Genomic DNA, 24,776 nt, shown 5'->3' with positions numbered 1-24,776 from the left:
GTGGAGTTCGGGTGGATCCCGGCGCGGGACTGGCAGTTCGGAGTGCACGAGCCAAGCGGCAGGTACGTACCTCGAAAAGGTCGAGGGGACTCGTCAGCTCATCGGCGCTGATTGGCCACGGCCGGTCCAGCGGCGCTGAGAGGATTGCGCAGCCCAAATGTCCCTGATTCTGTGCCCACTTGCCTCCTGGCGTGAGACTGCGCGTCCCTCGACACTGCCTCCCTCTGTTTCTCTCTCTCTCTCTGTGTGTGTGTGTGTGTGACTGTGTGGATGTGTTTGTATCTCACAGGAATTCTTCCTTTTTTTCATTCTCTCACTCACTCTCTCTCTCTCTCTCTCTCTTGCTTCCTCACCTTCTCAGTTCATCACTTTTCATTCTCAGTGGAAAGTGTGAATACCTTCCACTCGTTCTTCTTTCATATTTGTTTCGTTCCCACTAAAAGAGGGTTTTGTAAGTGTGGTGTGAGTGTGAGACATCAAGTCTTGCCCATTGCTGGTGTAAGACGACTGGACTAGCAACAAGTTGGCACACCGAACCAACGCACACCATCAGCCAATACACGACTCGACGACATACATATCTACGTACACACACACACATCTACCAGGCAGCCATTTATCACCTTACCCTGCCGTCCGCTCTCCATCCTTCCTTCACCTCTCACTCCTTGTCACCCGGACCTAACCAAACTCAACTCAACCTCACTCTCAACAACGAAAGGACGCTTGACCATAAGGACCCAATTGCTCCAGGCAGAGATCTTTCACAAATACGAACATTCGGGGGTTTGTAAACGCCTGGGCCAAGGAAAGGGGTTGACGACCGTTGAGTCTCGACGAGGGTAAACCTCATATCCCGTTTTTAGCATCAAAACATCCCCCAAACCGCCATCATGCGTGGCTTGGCGAGGGCTCTCCTGCTCGCGCCGGCCCTCGTGGGCGCCGCTCCGTCCAAGATTGGCATGGAAAAGGTCAATGGTATGTATTCTCCCCTCGTATTCCATTCCACAGTTTCATCGTCCATTCATCATGACTGACAACCTCCAGATGCCTCCCCATCAACCTTTGTCACCTTTGATATCCCACCGGGCTTCAACGAGGACCAGACCAAGCCCTACGTAAGTTCATCCGCTGTTCACTCAAAAGTGTCACAGACCTAACACTTCACAGACTCTCCACCTGGAAGTCCTCGAGGCCCCCTCCCCTTGCGCCTACCCAAACATCAAAGTAAACGACAACGCCCTCTCCCAGGGCGGCCACACCCTCGGCCGCGGCACCTTTGCCGGCGACCACGACGGCTCAACCTTTATCGCCTCCTGGTCCGCCACCTGCGCCGGCGACGAGCAACTCCTCCGCTTCACCCTCGAGTCCCTCTCCGGCCGGACCCTCGCCTCCGACCTCGCCTTCGTCGCCCGCTTCCGCCAGACCGCCCCGGCTGCCATCATCGAGGTCGCCGGCAACGTCCGCACCTCGGACGCCCACCCGCCTCCTCCCTCCCTCCCTCTCCCCGAGTTTGAGGGCCACTCTCCCCGCCCGGGTGACGACGAGGATGGACTCCTCGAGGATCCTCCCTTCCCCCCGCCGCCGCATCACCATGTCGGTAACCACCCGGATAACCACCCAGGCGAGCAGGGACAACGCCCCCCTCACCACCGGCCCGGCCACGAGAACGACGACGACCACCACCGCCGCCCTCACCACCCCGCGGACCGCCCCGAGGAGCACCCCGAGCTCGACGAGAAGGTCCTCAAGGAGCTCGACGACCTCGAGTGCATGCGTCACCAGCTCCACGCCCTCAAGCACGCCATCCACGAGAAGGAATCCCGCCTCGCTCAAGACCACGGCATCTTCCCCCCAAGCCACCGCGGCTTCCGCTCCTGCGACTCCCTAAAGTGCGTCATCGACACCCTCATGCACCGCGTCCGCGGCGGCGGCGGCGGGCCCGGCTTCCACGGCAAGGGCCGTCACCCAGGAGGCCCCGACGGCAGAAGAGAAGGTCACCACCACGGCCGTCGTCCCCACGGCCCTCCCCCTTCGTGCCCGGGCTTCCCCTTCCCCGAGCACGGCAACCACACAAAGGGAAATCACACCACGCCCCCGCCGCCTGGTCCCCCTCCTCCTCCGGGCTTCTGCCACTGCCTGCCGCCCCCTCCCGAGGGTCCTCCCGAGGGTCCTCCCGAGGATGCCCCTGAGCCACCGCCAAGAGGACCTCACCACGGCCCTCCTCCCCCGCCGTTTGACGAGCCCCCTCATGGACCTCCTCACGACCACCACGGCCCGCCGCCTCCTCCTCCCCCGCCTCCCTTTGACGGACCTCATGGACACCACGGCGGTCCTCCTCCTCCTCCCCCGCCTCCCTTCGATGGCCCCGGTCCCCACGGCCACCACGGACCTCCCCCTCCCTTCGACGGTCCTCACCACGGCGGTCCTCCCGGACCCCCTGGTCCTCCTCCCCCAGGCCCCCCTCCCGACTTCAAGCATGAGCACCCCCTCGACCACGAAGGCGACCACCGCGGCCCTCACGGCCACCACGGCGTAAGTCAAACCCCCCTTCCCCCTCCCGTCTCCCAACCCAACAAGCATACTAACACCAAACAGCCCCCGGGTTTCCCTCCCCCGCCGCCAGGCCCTCACGGCGGTCCCCACGGACCTCCCCACGGAGGACCCCATCATCTCCCCCTCCCCGCCAAAATCTCCGTCGCAGTCCTCCTCTTCGTCGGAATACTAGCCCTCCTCCGCGCCGGCATCCTCTCCCGTTCCTCCTCCCGCCCCTCCTCCCGCAGTGAATCCCGCGCAGAACGCCGCGAACGCAAACACTCCCGCCGCGCCCTCCGCCGCGACTACCGCGAAGCCCGCAAAGAAGCCTTCAAAGCCACCCTCACAGACTTTTGGTCCCGCATGTTCACCACCGGCAGCGTCACCGGGGAAGAAGACGAGGAAAAGCAGGCGTTCATGAACAGTCGGCCCTCTCTTTCCGAGTCGGAACGGGACTTTGAGACGATGGAGAGCATGACGGATGAAATCACAGAGTTCCGCAACGCCGCGACCCTCGTCTCGGAGATGGTTGCCGCCGAGGAGCGGAGGCAGAGGATGAGGGAGCAGGAGCAGCAGATGCAGCAGCAACAGCAGCAGCAGCAGCAGCAGCAGCAGATGCAGTGCCAGCACCAGCACCTCATGCCCAACCACTCCCACTTCCAGCGCCCCGCCATCATCGCCCCTCCCTCCCCGACGACCGCCTTTGCTGAGTACATGGGCGACGACGTCCTCCCCGCCTACGACGAGCACGCCGCGCCGTCCGTGATTGTCTCGGACGGCTTCAGCAGCTACACGCCCGGTTCGAGCGACTATACCCCCAGCGCGGGGTCGGACACGGCGTCGAACATTGATGATGTCCTGGGAGAGACCAAGAACTAAGAATTAGTTACCTGAGAATCGTTTCTTTTGGTTACTTAAGTAGAGAAGGGGAGGGGATGTATATGGAGTGTGTAGGAAAAAAGAGATTTTTTTTGAGTATAAACATTGATATTTAGTAGAGATATCCCGCATCTATATCACATCTTTTTTTTTTTTCTCTTATGCATTTTTGTTGTGTGTTTTTGCTTTTGCTATGTACATATCATCGGCGTTTGTGGGCCTGTAGAGGCCTTAACTCTTGGAGAGTGTTGGTTGTGTGGATACATATACTCGTCGCTATTAAGCGATGAAGATGAAGAGATAATCATGAATGATAGACCTGAAATCGCAGTCTCGCATATACATATACATTTCCATCAACATGAAGCGCGTCACATTGGCAATCAACTCTTTTTGCGATATGCGGTAGCAGCTCATTCGTACGCTTGCAGTGACATCGCTCGCCAGGCAAATCTTGTGTCTATCTGAGATAGGTATGCAAGGTGAACGACGACAATGCAACTCGACAAGGCGCATAGACATCGGCCAACATGCCGTCCTTATGCTTCTCGGTTGTTCCAGCCTTTGCAAGGGTCTTGGACGGCGGTCGTTTGGCGGATCGCGTGGGATATGCACGTTGAAGTAACGCTTGGTAATTATCGCAACCGTGGAAGCCACTACAACCAGGACCAGACAGATAAAAGGCCAGGATCCTCAGGGATCTAGTGTAGGAAAAGGGTTCTTGTGCTTGTTTGAACACCTTCAACGTGCACCCGTGTCAACCAAAGATGAACTCCCGGTAGTTCTTTCCTATGCGCTCCACTCCCTCCTGGAGTGTCCACTTCTTGATCTCGCATACCTTTCTGTACATATCCTCTAGTCTAGCATCCATCTCTTCACCGGCGATATGCAGGTCGCTCTCAACCAAAATGCTATTGTCAGGACACGCCTGAAGAACTTCAGCAATCTTGTCAGCACCAGCTTTGGTGCCTAGGTTAATGGCCGAAGAGAATGAAAAGAACATGCGCGCAGGTATGGCTGGGTTAGTATACTGCTTCAGCATCTCAGCAGGTCCAGAGTACGAATGGAGGCATATCCGCGGTGGGTACGGCCTCGGCGGGACGTCTTTCCTGCCAAACTCATCCTCCTCGAGTTCATCCTCGGAATCAAAGTCTTCGGCTCCCTCGGCAACGAGACGACGCTTCTTCTTGCTGACGACCTCCTTCTCGTGACCCTTCCACAGAGAAGAGAGGGTATCATGGAGAACACCGTGGGCTTGGACGCCGTGGACACTCACAGGACGGCCAAGATCACCCGCGAGAGCCAGCTGAGCTTTCAGCACGGCAACCTGGTGGGGCATCTTGACATGTTGAGGCGCCAAACGACGCCCCTCGCGACCACCTGGGGTAAGGCCTTGGTCACGAGAGGACTCGTCGGCGTCCGTTCGTCCTTGGGGTAGGCGAAAGGCCTTGTCAAGACCAACCTCACCGACTAGAGCCAGGGGATGATGTTGGAGGCGGGCCCGGGTATCGGCTAAAAAGGCCGACAAAGAACGCGGGGTAGGCAAGGCGTCGAGAAAGTCGGGGTCCTCAGGGGCCGGGGCTAGCACGGCCTGGTAATGGCGCTTCTTTGCGTTGGGCTGGCCCTCGTGGTACGTCCTCTCAGCCTCGGGCACGGTGTCGTCGAACAGCTGGTAGGAGAACCACGGATGCCAGCCAAAGGAGGGAATCAGATGACCCTGAGACAGCTCGTACTTTGATCGCACACCGTGGGACGCAGCAACCTCAGCAACGAGGGCCTGGTCTTGGCTCCGGGTGGCCATGACGGTTAGAGTCGAGGCGCGCATACTAGGTATAGCCTCGATAGTGGACATGGTGTCCGTGGGGTGGCAATGAGCATCGTAGATGCCAGATTCCCAGGGGAAGGGGTCCGATGAAGTCGAGACAGAGGTGACGGCGGTGGAGCGGGTAAGCTCCTCACCGTCATGTTGGCCGCACATAGTGGTGTTTGACTGGCTGCTGGTCGGTGCTTGGTCTGGATCTGGTGGTGTACCAGGTTGAGCTTAACGGGGAAGCGGAAAAGGCGGTGATCGCCAGGCCTCAAACAGTAAAGACGGCTGATGCTCAGAGAAGAGGTATAAAACGATAGATAGACAGTTTGACTATCGCTATCTCCTACCGGTGGCTGCACCCCGGAACCTTCCAATATCTCTGGCCGTCTTGGAAACGCAAATGAGTGGCCAGGAACGGGACGGCTGGAAGTATGGTGTTGGGTGACGGTTGCAAGCGGGGACTTTGGCGCGCTGGGACGGTCTTGGACGGCGGCAGGAGGGTTGCGAATACGACGAAGACTCTAAGCGTGGGGAAGTACCTCGAGGCACGTTCAAAGGCGTAGATGGAGAGACAACGGTGATGAAAGAGAATGTTGGCCGATACGCCGGAGATGGGAACCCGTCAACTAGGAAGTGCGAAGTGCGAAGTGCAAAGAGCCGTAGGAAGGCTACCACACTGGTGCAGAGGTGACGGATGGTGATGTGATATTTTTGGAGTGGAGCATCTCGATGTTGTCGATATGAAAGGGCGCGATGATGCTGTGGCAGTGACAAGGGAAAACGCGGGGCAGCTCCGATCCTCTCTGAGCCTCTGAGAGCAGGCACTTCTGGAACGGGTAATTAGTGGGACTGTTGTGGAATGATGTCAAGGGCAGGAGCAACCCGAAGGGACTTGCATTTTGCAACTTCCATTTCCATTTTCATTGGATCAATTTGAAGTTTTGGAAGGAACGTCGGGAAACGGACGGGGACGGCCGGGGGAAGGAGGGGAGGGAGCGGGACTGGCAAGTACCTTCCTGAAGGTGAGGTGAGGTGAGGGGTGACAAGGGAAAGAGCGTGGATGGACAGGAAGGAGACACTCGAGACCCTTGCTGCGTCGTGCTTTCCGAATCCCAACTTGCAATGCTCCTGATCACCATCCTCTTCATCCTCTTCGTCGCCTCGTCTGTACTTTTCCTGAATCCGAAGAAGAGCGTCACTGCTACTGTGACATCTTACAAAGAAGCCCTACCATGACAACAGACCTCAGTCTCTCTGTCGTCTCTCGAATGTCATGCCGCAGCCAAACACCACGTCGGTCGGTATCTTCGGCGTTTAGTACATGCACCAGCTGCAGAAACGCACAACACAGACACAGCCACCCTACGACGACGACGACACCCTCGATGCCCGTCGAATCCTCACCGGCAAACCCCCAAGTTGGCGAATCACAAAGCACCAATACATACATGACCACCCCAGGCCGCACCCCCCAATGCACCTCCACGGCTTGCCATCGCCAAAGAGACCCCAAAGTGCCATCTTGCACTTGTCAGTCTATCGGGTCCAAGGCTGCGTCTAGCTCTGCATCTAGGACAAAAAGAACTCTACCGGTTGCATCGCTGTGCCTCGACCGTTCCGTGGTCTGCGCTCGTTGGCCGTCGCAAGCTCGGAGCTTTGGCTTCTGACGATCGCCATGCCTGTTTCTGCTGTGGCGTCTGCCTTTATACCAATGGTGCTACCCAACAACCACACAAGGGAAGCATGGGCCATGGGAACTTTGCATAATATACTCCGGAGACACTGACACTCTCTTCCCCCAGACAACCGCCAATGGTCGTGCTGGTCTGGTCTGGGGTAGATGGAGTTTGACGCCGACACCGCGACCAAGACAGGCCATGCACCCCAGGATTTTGATCTGGCCATTCGGGTTGTGACTGTAGTAACCACTTGCTCGATATTGATATCGCGGGGAAACCAAGAGCATCTTACCCGCCCGTCCAGGGTCAACCTGGTGCGGCAGACGGCAGTCATGTCCATGGCTCGTCTACCAAAGTTCGCCATGCCAAGTGTTTCGCCCTTGCTAAGGATCTTCGCTGTGTTGGCCTACCGTCGACAAGATCGGCCCAATCTTTGCGGCTCCTATACCACCGTGGTCTGCTGCGTACACGCTTGCTACCCCGGCACGCCTAGCAAGCTTGCCATATCTGAGGATGGCCTGGCCGCCCCGCAGAACGCTAAATCATTACACACATAATCAACGTTACCTCGACGGCACGCAAAGAATACACCTTTCAAACGATGGTTTGCCAATCTGACCCTCCTTGCTCGCTGCTCGTTGCTGTCGAACTCTGGCTGGCAACGTCCTTGTGTTCTGGACTTGCGGGGTTTTCAGTTCGGTAGACTCCTCCCCTGCACTTTTCCCCAGACCTTCCGTCCAACGCTGACCCTGACCCTGGCACGCCTTGAGTCTGGAGATGCGGAGACGCGGCGATCGGTTTCGGACAACAAGCAAACTCATCTCACCGAAACGGACCTCTTATCTTTCTGTCTACCAACCGCATGTTGTACTTGCATTCATCATCACCAACAGATGGGCTGTTTGGCGAAGCTGATAGCGGCATAATATCTATTCGTAGACACACACAATGTCCCCCCATCCCAAGTCCGGAACGCACGTCTGCTGTCCTTCGTCACTCTCCCATGAACACCAGGGCGCATTACTGGGGCATTGGCTTGCAGGCAAAGGATTCCGACCCCCGGAGGGAGGCGCATAAGTCAAGACGCTGATTCACCCGGCAAACTCTGTTTTTCGCTTGCTCCCCACAGCCGTTTCTGTCATTCAGAAACACGTCGCTCTTCACATGGAAAAAAGACACCGTCCAGGAACTCAAAACTCTGTTCCCTCATCCGCCGTCCCAGCGGGATTTGATTTGAACAACGTTCAATATTGGACGGCCTGAACTATCTAGGCTCGGAAAACGACGACCCTGTGGAGTACGAAAGAGAGCCCACAGGCCCTTCGACGCCGAAGTATTGCTCAAATCCTCTTCTTGCCGGAGCCCCCGTACGTGGCAGGCAGAAAAGCTCTCCTGGCACTCGACAAGCTCGAGCGCGCAGTCAAGATGGACTCGCATTCCATCATCAGCCCAGCCACTGGCAACGGGTGTAGTTCCTCCTCGAGACACTGTAGCTTGTGATAGTCCAGCTCTCTCGGCTTCTCCAGTTTTTTTCTTTCTTTCTGATAAGGTAGCGTTACACTGCATCGAACGCCCCCCTCTCGGACAAGAAGGGCAAGGAGTCCAAGGACAAGGGCAGAGGAAGACAAGGGCGGTGCTAGTGCTTTGCCGCTAGCTTCCGGCATGTGAAAGAGACCAAACAAAGTCTCGATCCGACCTGACTGCACGACCGTCGACTGCACCCCTACTCCGTACTGTACTCTTTTCGCTTTCTCTCCGGTGTGGTTCAGACCCCCCTCCGTGCTGGCACACGCCAGGGAGCCACCAATCTCTAGGTTTGAAGGCTCGCTCCCGGCTCCCCTTCGTCTCATCCCAATTCTCTCGAGCATACCTCTCCCGTCCGCCATGTCTCTGAAGTTTTGACTTTTAGTGTGCACCAAATCTTCCTACACAATACCTGACATTCCGTTGCCGCATCGTACAAAACCGCTGGGTCTCCATCCACACAACTTTGCCTCGTTTCCCACTCCGTTTGTGTTTTCAAGTGTTGAAGGAAAGGGAATTGTTGACAGTGGGCTGGGTATTACAACGTTATCGAACGATCGGACCACCGACCGAACGACAGTGACCGGATCGTACGACTCAGTCACCGGGACGTACTGGTCACACCTGGAACCACCCTTTTGCTTCACCGAGAGATAAACCACGCACCGGCCAATTTTCGAGGAAGTCGAGGAGATGTTGTAAAGTAAGGGCTAATCGAGATATCGATCATCACGACCTTCAAGTATCTACGGCTTTTACGCCAGTCAACCGCAACCATGGCTCTCATCAATCCTGTCTACGCCATCATCGTCCCCTTTCTCTTCCTCTTCACCATACCGCTAGCGATCTTTGCCGGTATTACAACAACACTCGCCTTTACCGTACTCATATTCCGAGTCATTCTCGTCTACTTTGACCTCGCCATATCTCTACTTCCATCGTACATTACCGGACGCCCTAGGTATCTTTCTTATGCCACCAAGGCACCGTTGTCCGGTAGCCCGTCACCGTCGCTAACGCCCACACGGCGTTCTGCCTCGCGTCGCACAAGACGACCGTCTTCTGCCTCCGCCGTCTCCGTCGGCACAATAACACCCATCTCGGAGTCAGGCGGCATCGGCCTATTCCCCTCTGTCGGTATCGACCGTGACTACGAGGGTCTTGGTGGCTGGCGGTTAGGGAATGGAAATGACGATGAGTTGTGGATGACCATCAACTCGCGCCTCGAGCTGCCCGATCGTCAGTACCAAAGACACCATCACAGGAGTCCCAGTGGTGGACCTACCACTCCAGGTGGCGGCGACGGCTACCTCATGATGAAGGGAGGACGCAACCGGAGTCCAGAAAGCAACCGAGGCGGATACACTGCGATTGTGTCGCCCAACAGCTCAAGAGCAAGGACACCGACCAACACGCATATCGCCTTCACAGCACTCGACGGTGTCGATGGCGACTACTTTCCATCCTTATCAACCAAGTCTGTAAGAAAGGTTGCCGTGGCGTGAGAGGAATGACACTTGCGGGCGGATGACGAAAAGTTACCTATAATGGATGTGGAAAGAGAAAATAATGGTTTATATCGACTCTCCCGCCACGAAGTTGACGGAAAAAGGACGCCCTTGAAAGTAGGCGGTGTAAGAGAGCTGTGTGAATCATTTTCCTTTGTCTAAAGCCGGTATACAGGGCATGGTTTGAGCTCCTAAATCGGGCAATGGGAGGATGGTCAGGTACTGTCGGATATCCTCTATGACGGGACAGTCTCAGGCAAGGAATGGAAACTTTGGCCCGGCGAGGCCACGAACGGACAGGATCATGGACAATTGGAAATCAGTAGGCGTTTGGCTGTATCACATCTCAATCACAGTCCAAGCGGACGATCATTGAATCAACGATTGAGAATTATCCACTCCAATTCCTCGCATCGTGTTTTCGGATAAGATGAAATTGGATCGGGGCGCGAGTATCGGGCATGCCATGAGCACCGTGCCGTTGAATCATGTTTGTTGAACCGTGTGATTTCTATTGAAAGCCATATCCCGTCCAGCCCGATCTTTTGCGCCTCCAAGGCCGGGGAGAAAACGCCACATCTTCTTTAATGTCATCATTGTGTGAGAGGAAATGCCGTGATCTTCGGAGAGATATGACATGTTTACACCACGTCGGATCGTGAAGAAAAAGTGTCCATTCAAGACGTGGTATCCTATCGTGAGTCCTCCAAACGCCGTCATCAAACCCAAAACAGCAGCAAAACAACCCACCTCCCCTCCCCTAATCCCCGTTTATAAAGTCTGCCAAAAGTAATTGGCATAAAAAAACTTTGAAAACTTTTTATCCATATTCACGACATGCACATCCCCCTTGCGATCATTCCTCACAACAGCGCGCGTAAACTCGCCCGTACCATCCTTGCCGTCACGCTCAATCTCGATGCCCAGGCTGCGGTATACTTTCAGCCGCAGCAGCACCTCGTCGTCGACGGGGTCGCGGCGGCGCGCCTGCTCGTCGGCGGAGCCGTCGAGCCCTTGGATCTCGAGCTCTTGCAGGCGGGCGTGGAGGTCGGCTGCTTGTTGGGCCAGGCGCTCTGCTTCCATTTCTGCGTCCGAGGCTGCCTTTGCGGTGCGGAATTTTGTGGTGTCGAGGCGGGCTATTTCGGAGGCGTGGGCGGTGGAGGAGTGGGTTGAGGTTAGTTCTGCGTGTTGGGATGTCATTGTGTTTAGTTGGCGGGAGAGTTCTAGGAGGAATGTTAGTTTGGGTTTCGTGGTTTGATACGGTTTGGGGATGTATGTGGTCTTGTTGGGGGTAGGATATGTCACGACTTATCGTGTGCGTGTGTTCTGGAGGAGAAGATGAAGGATGGTGACGGGGACGTACTCTTGAGGGCATTCTCTGCCTCGCGGAGGCGTAGCTCGCGGGCCTGCTGGAGGGTGGAGAGGGATTCATTGATGCGGGCGATGGCTTGTCTGTCTGGTTGGATGTTGAAATTGTCGATTGTGTGCGAGATGAGCTGTTGGCGCGAAGGATGTCACTTGTTAGCGACCGCTTTCCCAATAGACAGTAGATGCTGTCAACAATGCGAGATGATGGGAATGGATGGGGCACATACCGTCGCGGGCTCCTCTGCTAAAAGCATCTTGTCTGAGTCTTCTGTGTAGTCTCGGTGGAAGATTATGTATGTGAATAGATTGATGTGCGTATGCGCGGTGATAGAGTCGTGATGTCGCGTTGCTTTTTTCGTGGTAGTGTGGGTGTCGTTAATTGATTGACTTGGGTTGATAGGTAGATGCGACTAGAAACCGTGTAGGTGGGATAATGCGAGGCAAAATGACCAGCCCAAACCCAATACGGAAATCCCCCAAACAAAAACTATCTGCCATGCTTATCTTATCGCAAGGCATCACCCGGACGACAATCGGTGATGACTAAGTCACCCTCATTTACTGACCCCGGTCACAGACTCAACAGCCCCACCTCAGCTGTCTCCAAAAATCGTCACTCGCCACACATGACGCCGCCATCGTCGCTGGCCCCTCGGGTGGCCCGCACTCCCCAATCGTAGAGTCCCCACGGATCTTCAAATGTCAGAGCTTCAGCCACTCTTCCCGTTCTTGTTCTCCCCAGCTGTAGCCGCACCTTTTTCTCGATCCTGCATTCAGCATCTTGAACGCTTTGGCATCCTCAGCCCTGTCATACCTTGAATTGTGCCAGCTGTTTTCGAGCTACGCACGATCAAAACTCTCGATACCCACATTGCGAAATTTCACCAGACATTTCGCCTCGTCGTACGATCGTCAAAACAAAATAAAATACACACGAACACCTTCCATAGCCACGAATCAACCGCATCATCGCAACCATGGTCGATCTACCTTGTGAGTCGCCCTCTCCACCCCGCCTCTACCAAATACTGCAACACGATGTCGCTGTAAAGATTCGCGAAGAAGCCACATGACTGACCATCTGCGCAGACGCCCTCGACGCGGAAACGTATGTTCCTACCCTCGTCCTGCTCCTCATCCTCAAGATGCCCTCCGTCCCCGCGACACCCGATCATGCAACGGCATCATAAACTAACAAAAGCCCCTCTCGCACCGCAGGCCCCTCAAGGCATCCGAGCTCCAGGTCCTCCGCGCCCAGTATGAAAAGGAAGGCGACATGGTCGGCGTCCAAACCAAGTTCAACTACGCATGGGTAAGACAAACCTCTCCTTCCCCCCGTCTTCCGCATTTCCTGAACATTTTCTGACCTCGTACACCTCGCAGGGCCTCGTAAAATCAGACTCCCGCAACGACCAACAACTAGGTGTTCGCCTCCTCTCCGAAATCTTCCGCGTCTCCCCCGAGCGCCGCCGCGAGTGCCTCTTCTACCTCGCCCTGGGCAACTTCAAGCTCGGAAACTACGGCGAAGCCCGCCGCTACAACGACCTCCTCCTCGAAAAGGAACCCGCCAACCTCCAGGCCTCGAACCTGCGCCAGCTCGTCGACGATAAGGTCGCCAAGGAAGGCCTCATGGGCGTCGCGATTATTAGCGGTGTGGCTGTTGCGGCGGGTGTGGTGGGTGCGTTTTTGGTAAGGAATGTGAAGAGGAGATAGATGTGTTGTGTTGGTGGGTTGGTGAGTAGCATTGTCGAGGTGTCTTCATGAAATGAGGGACAGGAGCATGTGAGATGAAGGCAATGATGAAAAGGAGCGACTGCATTCGAAAGGGGCGGAGGGGAAGGTGAAGCAGGACACAACATACGACTACGGCTACGGGCCGCATCATGTGTTGCATGTGTTGAGCCCTTTTGCTTCTTCCCTTTGCCCTTTCAAGTACCTGGTAATGTGTATTTGTATGGAAGTAACGACGGCTATTTGTTTGAACCGGTGTACGGGGCGTATACACATCTCTATTCTACCTCCAGAATCTTTTTGCAACAGAAACGTACGCAACTCTCTTCTACCTGTGGTTAAATGTCATCATGTGCTATAACGGTGATCCCTAGAGAGTCTAGGGAAGGATGGCCTTCCGTAGGGTGGTGTGAGGTCTGGTTTGGTGATTTATTCTCCATGGTCATCACTGTTATTAACTTGGATCTTAACATCGCTGCAAGCCGCCCACTCTAGAACAAACCAACACATATGCACTTCATATTGGGACAAGGACTTCAGATTATCATGCCTTGACTGCAGTACGGTGATTTTATCCTGCCTAACCCTCGCCACCAAATGGAGGATGCCTGTCTGTTTTCCTGTGACAAGGTCCCAAATATTTACAGAAGACGCCCTGCGGGCCATAACAGTCTGACCCACGGCGGCGTGGTCGAGCTCAAAATAAGTAACGGTCTCAATGACCAATGCTAAACGCCGTCGACCCTCGTCGTAATTCGTGATATACCTCCCGGCTACTTTGAAGCCGCGTGGCTCGCTCAAATCTTTCATTGGCAAACCACCCAGATCTGATCCATTCCATTAATCAATCCCACGAGCTCACTGTCTCCGTCTCTCGCGCGGGTCACCGTCTCCCGATCCCGATCCTCGAGAAAACTGGTTTCTCAGCCAATTAAGCGGGCCATGGTTGGATCCGGCGTCCTGGTTGTTGTCCTGGTTGCTCTCCTGGCCTCTGTCCCAATTACCAGACGAGGGACTCCGCTGCCTAGCTCGGAACACATCGGACTGGTGTCGGCGAAGGCTGGGAGGCGAATGAGAGTCTCGTCTAGCCGATCGGAAGCTAGGCATTCGACTCGTCTCCTGTGGACGTTGCGGATCACTGCGGCCGGTGCTTGAGACCCCGTAGCGTCCGTAGAGGTCATCGACGAATGATGACTGGGGTCTCGTGGAGTCAGCCGGTACCGGAGGGGTTGCGTCCGTATAACCCGATCGAGGGGGCACTGCTCTCATTGAGTTTGCCCAGTGACCCGGGTCACTACCGGGCCAGTACTGGGGTGGTTGATGGCTGTCTGGCGAGCCAAACGCTCCTGCGGCTCCAGAGCGGGGTTGCGAAGGGTTGTTATCGTTTCCGGCGTTGTTTGAACCGCTCGCATTGGCGTTGCTGTCATTGTTGTTGCTGCTACTGCTGGGCTCTTCGATTGGCGTACGGCAGATCGGGCAAGTGTTGTGCTCCTTCAACCACATGACGACGCACTGGTCGTGGAACCAATGCTTACAGGGCAGCACCGTGGCATCATCGCCCACATTGAAATCATCAATGCAAATTGTGCATTCGGCCTTGCCCTCGTAGCCAAGCATTTCCTTGTCGACTTTTTTACGCTGGAGCTTGCTGAGAGCGTCTTCGGTCGCGGGGGGTGCCGCATTGGATGCCGGGTTCTGCTCCATCAACTGAGAGATGATGCGGTCCAGGGCCTCCTGGGTGTACACAGCATCGCCGTGGGAGGCGTTGGCCGGATTGAGCATGTTGAGAATCTCATGAAGAAGTGTAGGCGCTCCACCGGGCGAGCGCTGTTCCTGGCCTAGTCCTCCACCGGCCGGTTGAGGGGGTCCTGCTCCAGCTAGGACGCTGCTGAAGATACTAGGAAGTTGGTCAGCATTCGCTCTAATGGAAACGACTGTGATTCGAGGTCCAGAGGGTGGCTGGCCGCGAGGGGCAAGGCCAACGTACGACTGGAAGGGGTCGCCTCCAGCCCCGGCAGGCGAGTTGGCTCCTCCCTGGTGAACGTGGATAGGCCCAGTGGCGATGGTGAAGCTCGTGGTGCCTCCCGGGCCTGTTCTCTGGAATGTGCGAACATTGCCCTGGCCGCCAAAGAGGTTTCCTCCACCAGCGCCAAAGCCAGCAGGGCGAGTCTCGTCGGGAGGCCTTGGTGGCATGCCCATGCCGAAGTCATTCACCATATCGATGAAGCGTCGAATGATCTGGTCGCCGTCGTTGACATCGGGGGGTTGACGCGTGTTTGGGTTAGGGCTCTGTCCCTGGCGCTGAGAATTATCCCATATTGCTCGGTGTACAACGAATCCACCTGGGCCGCGATGCAGATGCTCCTCTATATCGGCCTCTTCAGGATCCGAATCGTCGTCGTAGATGTGGCGTCTGAGTCGTGGGGAATCGTGCAGCGGAGGACCGTCCTCGATCTCTCTTGGGTCGTTCTCGGGAGAAACCTGGGAGTATGTCAGCAAATGTGGCAGGAGGGGGGTAGAGGCCATGTATCGTACAATCTCTGTAATCTCGCTTTCGCAGCGAGGGCACTGTAGACCATGCTCATCTTGCCACCACTCATGGGTGCAGGCGTGACAGTAAACCACCTCTCGGCCATCCGTGGCAACCAGGTGCCCGCCTCTTGAAGCGTGAGAGTCCATCTCGGACTGGTTGCTATTGTAGGCAGCGAGGGCTGTTAGACCAAGGCCAACAGCGAGGCCGGCAGCGCGCAAAGCTCTGAACGCCAGACTGAATGATTTAGAAAGTCGTTTTGGGGTGGCGCAAGCTTGGGTATGGGCAAGAGTCGCGCTGTAGTAGAGTGACTGGCGCTGAAGCTCTTGCGCACCTCCGACTGTTTATTGACGGCAGCCTGAGACCAGGGACAATGTGAGAAGAAGGCTTTTGAGAAAATGCCCGAAGCTGGAGCAGGCGCAATCCAAGGTTGGTATTGGTGCAGAGCGCAGAATGTCAGCCGAAGTGATGTTGGGGTCGTTATCGGTGGAGAACGGAAGGTGCGGTAGGACAGCGTTGTATTCTTAGGTCGGTAAGTACCTGGAAGGCGGGAGCAGCGCTGGATATGGAAAGCCTGGTGTGAACAAGGTCAGTACCACAGCCTACTTGAAATCATGTAAAAATAACCAAAAGTCTTAACCAGCAGAGAGCAGGTGTGAGAAGTGCGCGCTCTAGATTCTGTCTTTGGCATGTAATTCGTGCCTGTGACCGGCTTCCGCTTTGGGTGTGGTGGGAGATGGAGCTGGAGAAACCAGAAAGACGTACCTGAGCTAAGCCAGATAATGGAGCATGTGCATATCTCCAAAAATCACGAAAGTGAACGGAGGAATGACCGATTGCTGCAGCTGCTGCAGAGAAAACTACGAGGAGAAAAAGAAAAAGGCAAAAGGAAAGGCGGTAGGGGAGAAATGTGAGGGTGTTGGGTGAGGTTGTTGGGGTCACAAAAAAGAGGCACTGCTCAAGCTCGGGATGATGCAGTGGACAGCGACCGCCGGAAGGTGTGTGCAGGCGAAGAAACAGAGTGGAAGCGCACCCGTCACGTTGGTCCCTCAGCGCTGTGTTGCTTGGACCGGGGGGAGGTATCTTCCCTCGCTTGTGCTTCCTTCCCTCTTTATCGGCGAAGACGTGACGTGACGTTTGTACCTTAGTGGGGGGTTGATTTCCGGCTTAGTAATCATAGAGTGTATCATGCCGAACACCGCCACAACAACCGCATTAAGGTGGATTCTCCACCTTTAAGCACCTCTCACCTTCCACTGGCTTCGGTGTGGCGGTGCGTCGCCTTTCACCACCACATTGCATCACCACCTCTCATCAAGTCTTGTGATATTCCCCCTCAAGCTATGGCCCCCAATCAAAGGTGGACTTCCGTGTCCAAATACTCGTACCACATGCCTTATGGACACTGTTCCAGCTGAAAAAGTGTGGCTTGGGAAGACTGTGCAGAACCTTGAACTGCCTTGGAATGACCGATTCATCCTTGCCCGGGAATCTCAGGTTGTCTTTGTTCAATAATCAACGATTCCTGGTAGGGGGCCTATTCTCCTATAGCATCAAGTCTCCTAGGACTCTCCATCTCTATAGCTTCTCAGTCTCGCTTGTGCGAGAGCATAGCTGGACGCCTGCTTATCTAAAGTCTCCGATGGAGTCATCTCATTCATGAGGTTGACAACGTCGTGGTGCTTTCGGCTCTTGGCCAAACGCCGACTAGTTTGCCCGCTCGTATCCCGCATATCCGGATCTGCCCCGGCCTTGACCAACAACATAGCAGCCTCGACATTATCCCTCCAGAGCGCCACAAACAGCGGGGGCGAAGAGAACCGCCCACCTCTCTTATTGACGTCGATGTTGTACTCTGGTCTCAGTATCAACTGCAGGACGGATATCATATTGAACGACGCGGCGTAGTAGAGCGGCTCCGTGTCCCAGATGGCGTCTAGATCCGCCGTGCGCAGCACGAACTGCACCCACGCCTCAAAGGGCCCGCCGTGAGACTGCTTCTTGGTGTCGAAGAAGTCCAGAATGAGCTTCTCATCCTCGTCCGCGAGGGGGAAGCGCTCGGAGTGGATGGGCCACATGTCTGTGGCGTAGTTGAGGAGCGGATACGCTGCGAATCTGGCGTCTATGAACCGTTTCTTGCTCACGGGTCCCGAAGCAAAACGCTTGAGTTTGAGGTAGGTGAGGCACTTGCGCATGATTCTTTGGTGGCAGGCGTCTGCGTCTAGCGCATACTCTGAGGCACTCGAGGTTTGTATCCATTCTGATTGCAAGAAGGTGCGGATAGAGTCGTGAGCGAGCGTGACGTAGTGGTCTCTTGCGTGGGCTAGATCCTGGCAGATTTCGAGAATGACAGAGGGGTCGGTGAGTCGGCTATCGTCGTCCATGTCCACGTCGTCATCTTCGAGGACGATGGCTTCGGCGAGCTCCTTGAGGCGGAGAGGTCGGAGAGAGAAGCATAGCCAGGCGAGAGCCTCGCGAGCGATGGTCCGGTCTTGTTCCGGTACACGTGTGAGGATGCCGGCGTAGAAGCCGTTGAGTGTGGACGGGATATCGACCAGAACTCGTCGCACATCTCTTCCGGTACGAAGCGTGCTAAGCCTATCCATGCACAATTTGGCCCATCGGAACCTGCAGCATTGTAAGTACTTGATCGTGTGGGAGTATGCTCAGGATACTCACGTCCCGTCCGCTTCTGACACGACTTTTTCTTTGATCTCGCCTCGGATCTTGTCGCTCAAGGACTGGAAGCTGTGCTCGGTCGAAAGCCGGTTCTCCACATACACCTCAATATCACTGTCAATGGACCGTGTACTCATATGCCGAACGTAGATGCTAGGATCAGGCTGCACCGGTTCTCGCGTACACGTAACCAACACCCGTAGGTTGGGGTGCTTCGAGCAGAGGTGCAGAAGGGCCTGGACAATGACAGATTCGTGGCTAGTCTCGTTGAGAGCGTCAATCATGAGATAAAAGACATCATATAGCTCGAGAGCTTCACCCAGGACTTCGTAGATCTGCTCTACAGTCAAGTTGTTCTGCGGAATTAGAGAGTTCCCAGATTTTCTCAGCGGCCGGACATGGTCGAGGATACCTGGGTTCGTCGTCCCTATCTGGGCCAGAATGGAGCCAAAGACATTCGGAACCGCTTGGGATGCCGCATCATCCAAGGAGCAGCAGTGGAAACCAACGCCTATGTTGTCGCTCTCATCTGTGACCTCGTCGCCGGGATGTGTTCTCAGGTCTTCGACGAGTTGTGAGCTTGTATCGGTTAGTACCGCAAGAAGAGCTTCAGAGTCAGGAATGTCCTTACAAAAGCACTGTTTTACCTGATCCCGCTGTTCGATGCGTTAGTCAGATTTCACGCAGGCTACAGATAAGGCTGAATTGACTTACACCGTCCAGTGATCCAGAAGACTGGCCGCTTCGTCTTACTTGTCCTTTGCCATTCCAGGAAATTAATATCGAGTATCCATCTACCTGTCCCAGGCGCACGATCTTGCCTAGAACTGACAAGCTTGTTCTCACTGTCGACGGGCGAAAGCCACTTGAGCAAATCAGCCGTCTCCTCAAGCATCTGATCCGTCTTGCGCGCAAGAATGTCTTCATGCACAAGCGCTGTCAGCTTCTGCATCTCAGAAAGCACAGACGCGGTAGTATCAAGAGAGTCCCTCATAAGAACCATGATAAACCACGTCTTGGCCCTCTCGATGGTAGCAAAATACGTCTCAATATCACCCTGCCGAAAAGGCCAGGCCAACCCCTGGACCGCGCGACCTAGTGATGACGTCTTTGGCGTGCCGAGCTTCTTCCGTATGGCGTCGAGGGTCTCCTGGGTCATCTTGAGCATGGCGCGGGCCTGCTCATGTAGAGGATTATCCGGACTACGCTCATTTTGGACGTGGAAGTGGTCCATTGCGCCTTTGAGGGCGAGGAGCTCCTGGGTGAGTTTGCGGATGTCATCTTTGGCGGTTTTAACTGCTGAGACGTATTTGCAGAGGCGTTCGACTACTTCGGTGATGCAGAGGGCGACCTCTATTATGGTAAGGGCTTCGGCCATCGGGTCGCCGCATTTGCACTTTGATGTAAGCTACGATTTAGTTATGGCGTTTGCGGGCAGTGGCCATAGCTCCAGGCCAATGTTTCTCGAGTTCCGTTTGGGCAAAAAACCACCAATGCGTGACTCCTTATGGTAGTGGATGACTGGGGCGCTTAGAAGGTTTCTCGATAGGATATCTTAGAACCAGTTCCAAGATCAAAGAACTTGATAAAACGGAGCCGATTGAAGAACGTCAGAGCCGGAAGCCTGGTGGGTACTCAGACCAAAGTACGGAGTATCGGGAGTAGGTTCTTCAACATTGAGGGCCGTTCCGTGGCCGGGGATGCCCCGCACGCACAGATCAGTCTCCAAGGTGGAGGGAGAGGTTTAGTGGGTCTCTATGGCACGTGCACAGATTTAGCGAGACTTTAAATTTCATGCGCTAGCTGATCTCTGCAAGGAGAAGAGAAGAACACCATGTCCTTCAGCTGCTTCGTCAAGAATATCTGTATTGAATGACCTGCCATGGATGTGTTCGAATATTCTCTTAATCTCAAGGTTTGCTTGACTTTAATGACATCATTACACCGAAGACTGGTCTCATTGTATAATTGAGAATTGTGTCCTTCGGATGGAATAGTGAGTGACAATCAATGATTCTCATCTCCACGGTTCATCTAGAACACTTGAAGATGAACACTTTGAGACCTAGAGCACCTCTTTTCACAGGATTCATATGAACATATAATGGGAAAACTCCTTCCATCTTGCAATAAGTCTTTACCCGCCTTCAGCTTAGGTTCATAGAATTTAGTAAGTGGTTGTTGCTGCTATAAATACCTACACTACAGGCTACCTACCTTACCATACGTCTAGACTCTAGGTACTAGACTCTAGGGGAAGCCCCACTATGCCAGTCGCCGTACAGAACGACTAGGATGTTCCCTTCCTCCCGGCTCGCCTCCCAATTCGTGGAGTGACGGGCCGCGGAGGTGTTCAAGTCGCTCCAGTGCGTCTTGTCAGCAAAACTCTTTTCCAGGTTTTTCTCAATTGCTCACTTTCTAGAGCTACAGGCACGAAGAAGAGAGTTACCAGCTGGGCCCTGCTGAGACAATCAATAAGTACCACAGGCAAACGAAAAGGCAGGCATTCTCTTTTACTCGGCAACTTACACTACACCGGCGGCCTCACGCAGCAACCCGGGATCTGATTCCACATTGTACCGGAACAAACGTGCCTAGGCCGGATCTACCTCTCCACCACCATAATCGTCTATCGGCTCGCCGCACCCCAAGTTAGCCCCAGCCAACCTCTGTGTATTCCGGTCACAGCCGTCGAGTCAAACGACTTGGATTTCTCATCACGCTTTCCAGAGACTCGGGACAACAACAGAAGCTGTGGTGCTCCTCCCACCAGCGCCGGCGTGAACTTACTCATCCGTTTCGGCCCCTCTCGAGCCGTCCAATTGCCCCTCCCTGACTCTTCAGCGTTCCTTAACGCGTTGAGGCTTGTAGACAGCACCTCACTTCACGCATAAGCCGCCTCAAGCCAAGTGTTATCTGGTACGTAATATGCAAGTAGCCAATGCACATATGCAATGCTGTCATTAGTCTCCCCGAACAGCCCGCGACTGAGATACGCTCAAGTCACCCTTACTCCAAGACATGTGCCTAGTTCCTTACCCAACCATTATTCTCATTCGTCCTCTCATTGAATGAGAGAACTCTCACATTCTGATGACTGTGTACCAGACATCTCATAAATCCTTCATAATCACCGACCCAAGGCTGACCCGAGGCTGCGATATCGTGAAGAGCACACATCTACTCAACGACGACTGAGATAGTGGCAGTCCACCAGTCTTGAAGTATATCGTCATCGAAGCCAAGCCGCCATTCTCGACTCCCTTGGGTCGTTATCAGACGTCGCGCCAACCCGCATGCTCTGCACGCCCAATCGCCTGCCGCTTCTTTATCTCAACGACAGGGTACCTTCAACATCAACGGAGGAGTGAGACGCCCGCAGCCCGCGAACCACCCCTCCACACTCCCCTTTCTCCCCCTCTCCACGGTTGTCGCTCCCGTCCCCGCGGTCACCCCTCTATCGGCATCGGCTACCGCTGTGTTGCAGCCTTTGATTCTTGTTGCTCCCGGTGGGGACCCTGGGCTGTCATTTCAGTTTGCTGCCGCCGTCGCATCCATCCCGTCCGGGGACTTGCTGTCCCCATCAGATTTCCACATCTCCGCGCACCGCATCAAAGTTGAACTCAGCATCTCCGGTCGCTCACCCCTTTCCGGTGCGTCGCCATCATCTGATTAGTCGGAACTCGGCAGCCAGAGACGTGTCTTGAATAGAATATGGACGATCAAGATCTTCTCCTGTCTTCCACATCCGGCGGCTCCCTAACCAATCCCCCGGAACAGCCATCATCGTCGTCGGCCGCACCACAACCACCGGCGATCAAGAAGAAGTCGTCGCGCAGAGGAGGCGACTCGGCGTCACAGAGGCGGCGCTGCGTGAGCACAGCATGTATAGCCTGCCGTCGGAGGAAATCGAAATGCGACGGAGCCGTGCCCAGCTGCGCTGCGTGCGCCAGCGTCTATGGTACCGAGTGCGTCTATGACCCGAACTCGGACCACCGCCGCAAGGGCGTCTACAAGGAAAAGGTCGATAGCATGAAGGCGCGCAACTCAACACTACAAATTCTCATCGAGGCTATCCTCAACGCCAACGAGGATGAGGTTCCTAACATTGTGAAGAGAATCAGGACCTGCGACAGCCTCGACACTGTCGCTGAACAGATCCTGAAGCATGAGACTATGCTACAGGAAGCCGAGGATAACGACAATGGAGACGACGGCTATACGATCGACATGCCTATCGAGGGTGAGAGGGAACTCGCTCGCAAGATGGGCGAGCTACGCCTCGAGAACGGCTCAGTACGCTTCATCGGCGGCACATCACATCTCATCTACCTCGGCGACTCAGGCGACGCCAACACAAACGAGCCCGAGTCCGACACGAACCTTGCTAATGAGGACCCCGTCACCAGCTGGACAAGAGTTACGCAAGATAAGGAACTCATCGCCCACCTCATGAACATGTACTTCAACTGGCACTACACATATTTCACAACACTATCAAAAACATTGTTCTACCGTGACTTCTTCAAGGGGAAGCACGGACTAAATTACAAAAGCACCATTTACTGCTCACCACTCCTAGTCAACGCCATGTTATCTCTCGGCTGCCACTTCACAAGCGTGCCGGGGGCGTACGGGATATCGGGGGACAGCCGTACAAAGGGCGACCACTTCTTCGCCGAGGCGAAGCGCCTCATTGTCGATAACGACGAGTACGAGCGGCCCAAACTCACCACCGTCCAAGCCCTGGCACTCATGTCCGTCCGGGAGGCCGGCTGCGGGCGGGAGGCGAAAGGATGGGTGTACTCGGGCATGGCCTTCCGCATGGCCCAGGACATTGGTCTCAACTTTGACGACGGCGGCATGTCCACGGACAAGGAGAATCTAGGCGAGCACGCTGTCGACGCGAGGCGGATGACGTTCTGGGGGTGCTTCTTGTTCGATAAGGCGTGGTCGAACTACCTGGGTCGCCTGCCGCAGATACCAAAGGGTTCGTACAACGTGCCCAAGTACGACGTCTTTCCCTCTGAGGATGCCGAGTTGTGGGCGCCTTATACGGATGCCGGGTTCGATCAGACGTGCAATCAGCCGTCGAGGACGCGAGCCGTGGGGTTGCAGCTCTCTAAGCTGTGTGAAATCAGCAGCGATCTGCTCTTGTTCTTTTATCACCCAAACCACATAGGACGCTCAAGTGGAAAATCTGTGGAACTTAAGAAGCTAAGTGAGCTTCATCGGAGGCTGGAGGACTGGCGAATGGAACTACCAAACGAACTGGAACCAAAGGAAGGTCAACTCCCCAACGTGATCCTCGTACAGTAAGTCCAACAACCACTCCCCTCAGCAAATCCATACTAACATCATCCCAGTATGTTCTTTCACCTCCAATACATCCACCTCTTCCGCCCCTTCCTAAAATACACACCCGCAGCCTCCCCTCTCCCATCCCACGTCTCCCCACGTCGCATCTGCACCGCCAACGCAGGCGCAATCTCCAAACTCATGCGCCTTTACAAGAAAACCTGGAACCTCCGACAAATCTGCAATATTGCCGTCTACATGGTCCACAGCGCCTGCACGATCCACATGCTCAACCTCCCCGAGAAGACAGCCAAGCGCGACATCATCCATGGCGTCAAACACCTCGAGGAAATCGCCGAAGACTGGCTCTGCGCGCGCCGCACGCTGAGCATCATCAGCGTGCTGGCGCGCAAGTGGAACGTTGAGCTGCCCGAGGAGGCCGAGGCCGTGTTGAGGAGGTCGGATGAGACGTATGGCACGTTTAGTACGTCGGATGTGCCGTCGCCGAGGTCGAATCTTACTGTTGGGTCGTCGCCTTCGCCTACGCAGGTTCCTGTTTCGCCGGTGGTGGGGAAGAGTGATCAGTATAGTCCGCTTAATCAGTTTGCGCAACCGCAGACTGGTGAGCAGGATGCGGCGCCTAGTCCGACGGATCTGCTGATGGCGAGCGCTTCTCTCGCGCAAATTAGTGGTGCGAGGCCGCCCTCTCATCAACCTCTCAACGGGTTGGGCATGGGGCCAAGTTCCCTAGGCGGCTGGTCCCAACGCGGCCTCGCCCAGTCAATACCAACATACCAGCAGCAACAACAACGGTTCACCCCAATGAACAATAACCTTGCGCCATCACAGAGTTCCCGCGCCGGTCCCGGTAGCACGCGACAGCAACTTTCACACGGCCAAGTCTTCCAGGGCCTGGATCAGGACTGGTTCCTCAACGATGGCGCCAAGTGGCACCAGAACTTTGAGGCGTGGAATATGGCTGCATCTCAACCCGGCGGCGGCGGGGGGATGCCGGCGAACGATCAGATGTTTATGTTTTCGAGCGGGAATGGAGGCATGCAGCCGCCACCACAGCCACAGCCGCCAAGGCAATCGTCTGAAGATACATCGAGTCCTAATTTTGAGAGTTTGAATTCGTTGGATACTTCTCATGGGTGGTTACCAGGGTTGGATTAACTGTGTTAGGTATTGCTTCCCTCTGGTGAGAGGTTTCATGTGAAGACGAATCGAAAGGA

General features: G+C 55.2%; 10 protein-coding genes across 10 annotated transcripts; 4 read left to right on the top strand and 6 right to left on the bottom strand.

Annotated features, from left to right (window-relative positions):
- Positions 1-705: 705 nt before the first annotated feature.
- Positions 706-3,554, top strand: BDP55DRAFT_295298 (uncharacterized protein). The gene is made up of 4 exons (XM_060566575.1): positions 706-978; positions 1,048-1,118; positions 1,171-2,535; positions 2,599-3,554. Exons 1-4 carry the CDS (start codon positions 894-896, stop codon positions 3,412-3,414), a joined length of 2,337 nt encoding a protein of 778 aa, XP_060425453.1. The 5' UTR covers positions 706-893; the 3' UTR covers positions 3,415-3,554.
- A 617-nt stretch (positions 3,555-4,171) lies between these two features.
- BDP55DRAFT_696871 (uncharacterized protein) lies at positions 4,172-5,392 on the bottom strand (the record flags this gene model as incomplete). The annotated part of the gene is made up of 1 exon (XM_060577621.1): positions 4,172-5,392. One exon carries the CDS (start codon positions 5,390-5,392, stop codon positions 4,172-4,174), a length of 1,221 nt encoding a protein of 406 aa, XP_060425452.1.
- Positions 5,393-6,064: 672 nt separating this feature from the next.
- BDP55DRAFT_635879 (uncharacterized protein) lies at positions 6,065-6,745 on the bottom strand (the record flags this gene model as incomplete). Its single annotated transcript, XM_060572832.1, has 3 exons — positions 6,065-6,428; positions 6,469-6,529; positions 6,673-6,745. The coding sequence occupies 3 exons, from the start codon at positions 6,743-6,745 to the stop codon at positions 6,065-6,067; spliced, it is 498 nt and encodes a 165-aa protein (XP_060425451.1).
- Positions 6,746-9,203: 2,458 nt separating this feature from the next.
- BDP55DRAFT_696870 (uncharacterized protein) lies at positions 9,204-9,932 on the top strand (the record flags this gene model as incomplete). The annotated part of the gene is made up of 1 exon (XM_060577620.1): positions 9,204-9,932. The coding sequence occupies one exon, from the start codon at positions 9,204-9,206 to the stop codon at positions 9,930-9,932; it is 729 nt and encodes a 242-aa protein (XP_060425450.1).
- A 434-nt stretch (positions 9,933-10,366) lies between these two features.
- On the bottom strand, positions 10,367-10,754 carry BDP55DRAFT_295381 (uncharacterized protein). Its single transcript, XM_060566577.1, has one exon. The coding sequence runs from the start codon at positions 10,653-10,655 to the stop codon at positions 10,422-10,424; it is 234 nt and encodes a 77-aa protein (XP_060425449.1). The 5' UTR covers positions 10,656-10,754; the 3' UTR covers positions 10,367-10,421.
- BDP55DRAFT_560418 (kinetochore protein SPC24) lies at positions 10,707-11,557 on the bottom strand (the record flags this gene model as incomplete). The annotated part of the gene is made up of 3 exons (XM_060569990.1): positions 10,707-11,158; positions 11,299-11,431; positions 11,531-11,557. 3 exons carry the CDS (start codon positions 11,555-11,557, stop codon positions 10,707-10,709), a joined length of 612 nt encoding a protein of 203 aa, XP_060425448.1.
- A 723-nt stretch (positions 11,558-12,280) lies between these two features.
- BDP55DRAFT_635876 (mitochondria fission 1 protein) lies at positions 12,281-13,016 on the top strand (the record flags this gene model as incomplete). The annotated part of the gene is made up of 4 exons (XM_060572831.1): positions 12,281-12,296; positions 12,393-12,411; positions 12,522-12,615; positions 12,687-13,016. The coding sequence occupies 4 exons, from the start codon at positions 12,281-12,283 to the stop codon at positions 13,014-13,016; spliced, it is 459 nt and encodes a 152-aa protein (XP_060425447.1).
- An 876-nt stretch (positions 13,017-13,892) lies between these two features.
- On the bottom strand, positions 13,893-15,713 carry BDP55DRAFT_560496 (uncharacterized protein; the record flags this gene model as incomplete). The annotated part of the gene is made up of 3 exons (XM_060569995.1): positions 13,893-14,931; positions 15,022-15,515; positions 15,570-15,713. 3 exons carry the CDS (start codon positions 15,711-15,713, stop codon positions 13,893-13,895), a joined length of 1,677 nt encoding a protein of 558 aa, XP_060425446.1.
- Positions 15,714-16,691: 978 nt separating this feature from the next.
- On the bottom strand, positions 16,692-20,005 carry BDP55DRAFT_676204 (ankyrin repeat protein). Its single transcript, XM_060575797.1, has 4 exons — positions 18,958-20,005; positions 18,875-18,899; positions 18,244-18,822; positions 16,692-18,192 (listed from the first exon to the last, which is right to left on the bottom strand). The coding sequence occupies exons 1-4, from the start codon at positions 19,619-19,621 to the stop codon at positions 17,127-17,129; spliced, it is 2,334 nt and encodes a 777-aa protein (XP_060425445.1). The 5' UTR covers positions 19,622-20,005; the 3' UTR covers positions 16,692-17,126.
- A 1,952-nt stretch (positions 20,006-21,957) lies between these two features.
- Positions 21,958-24,717, top strand: BDP55DRAFT_560443 (fungal-specific transcription factor domain-containing protein; the record flags this gene model as incomplete). The annotated part of the gene is made up of 2 exons (XM_060569991.1): positions 21,958-23,558; positions 23,610-24,717. 2 exons carry the CDS (start codon positions 21,958-21,960, stop codon positions 24,715-24,717), a joined length of 2,709 nt encoding a protein of 902 aa, XP_060425444.1.
- Between the last annotated feature and the right edge of the window lie 59 nt (positions 24,718-24,776).

Source organism: Colletotrichum godetiae, assembly GCF_030913485.1.
Source record: "Colletotrichum godetiae strain CBS 193.32 chromosome Unknown BDP55scaffold_47, whole genome shotgun sequence".
NCBI classification, from domain to species: Eukaryota; Fungi; Ascomycota; class Sordariomycetes; order Glomerellales; family Glomerellaceae; genus Colletotrichum; species Colletotrichum godetiae.
This window is presented reverse-complemented; position numbering and strand designations above follow the sequence as displayed.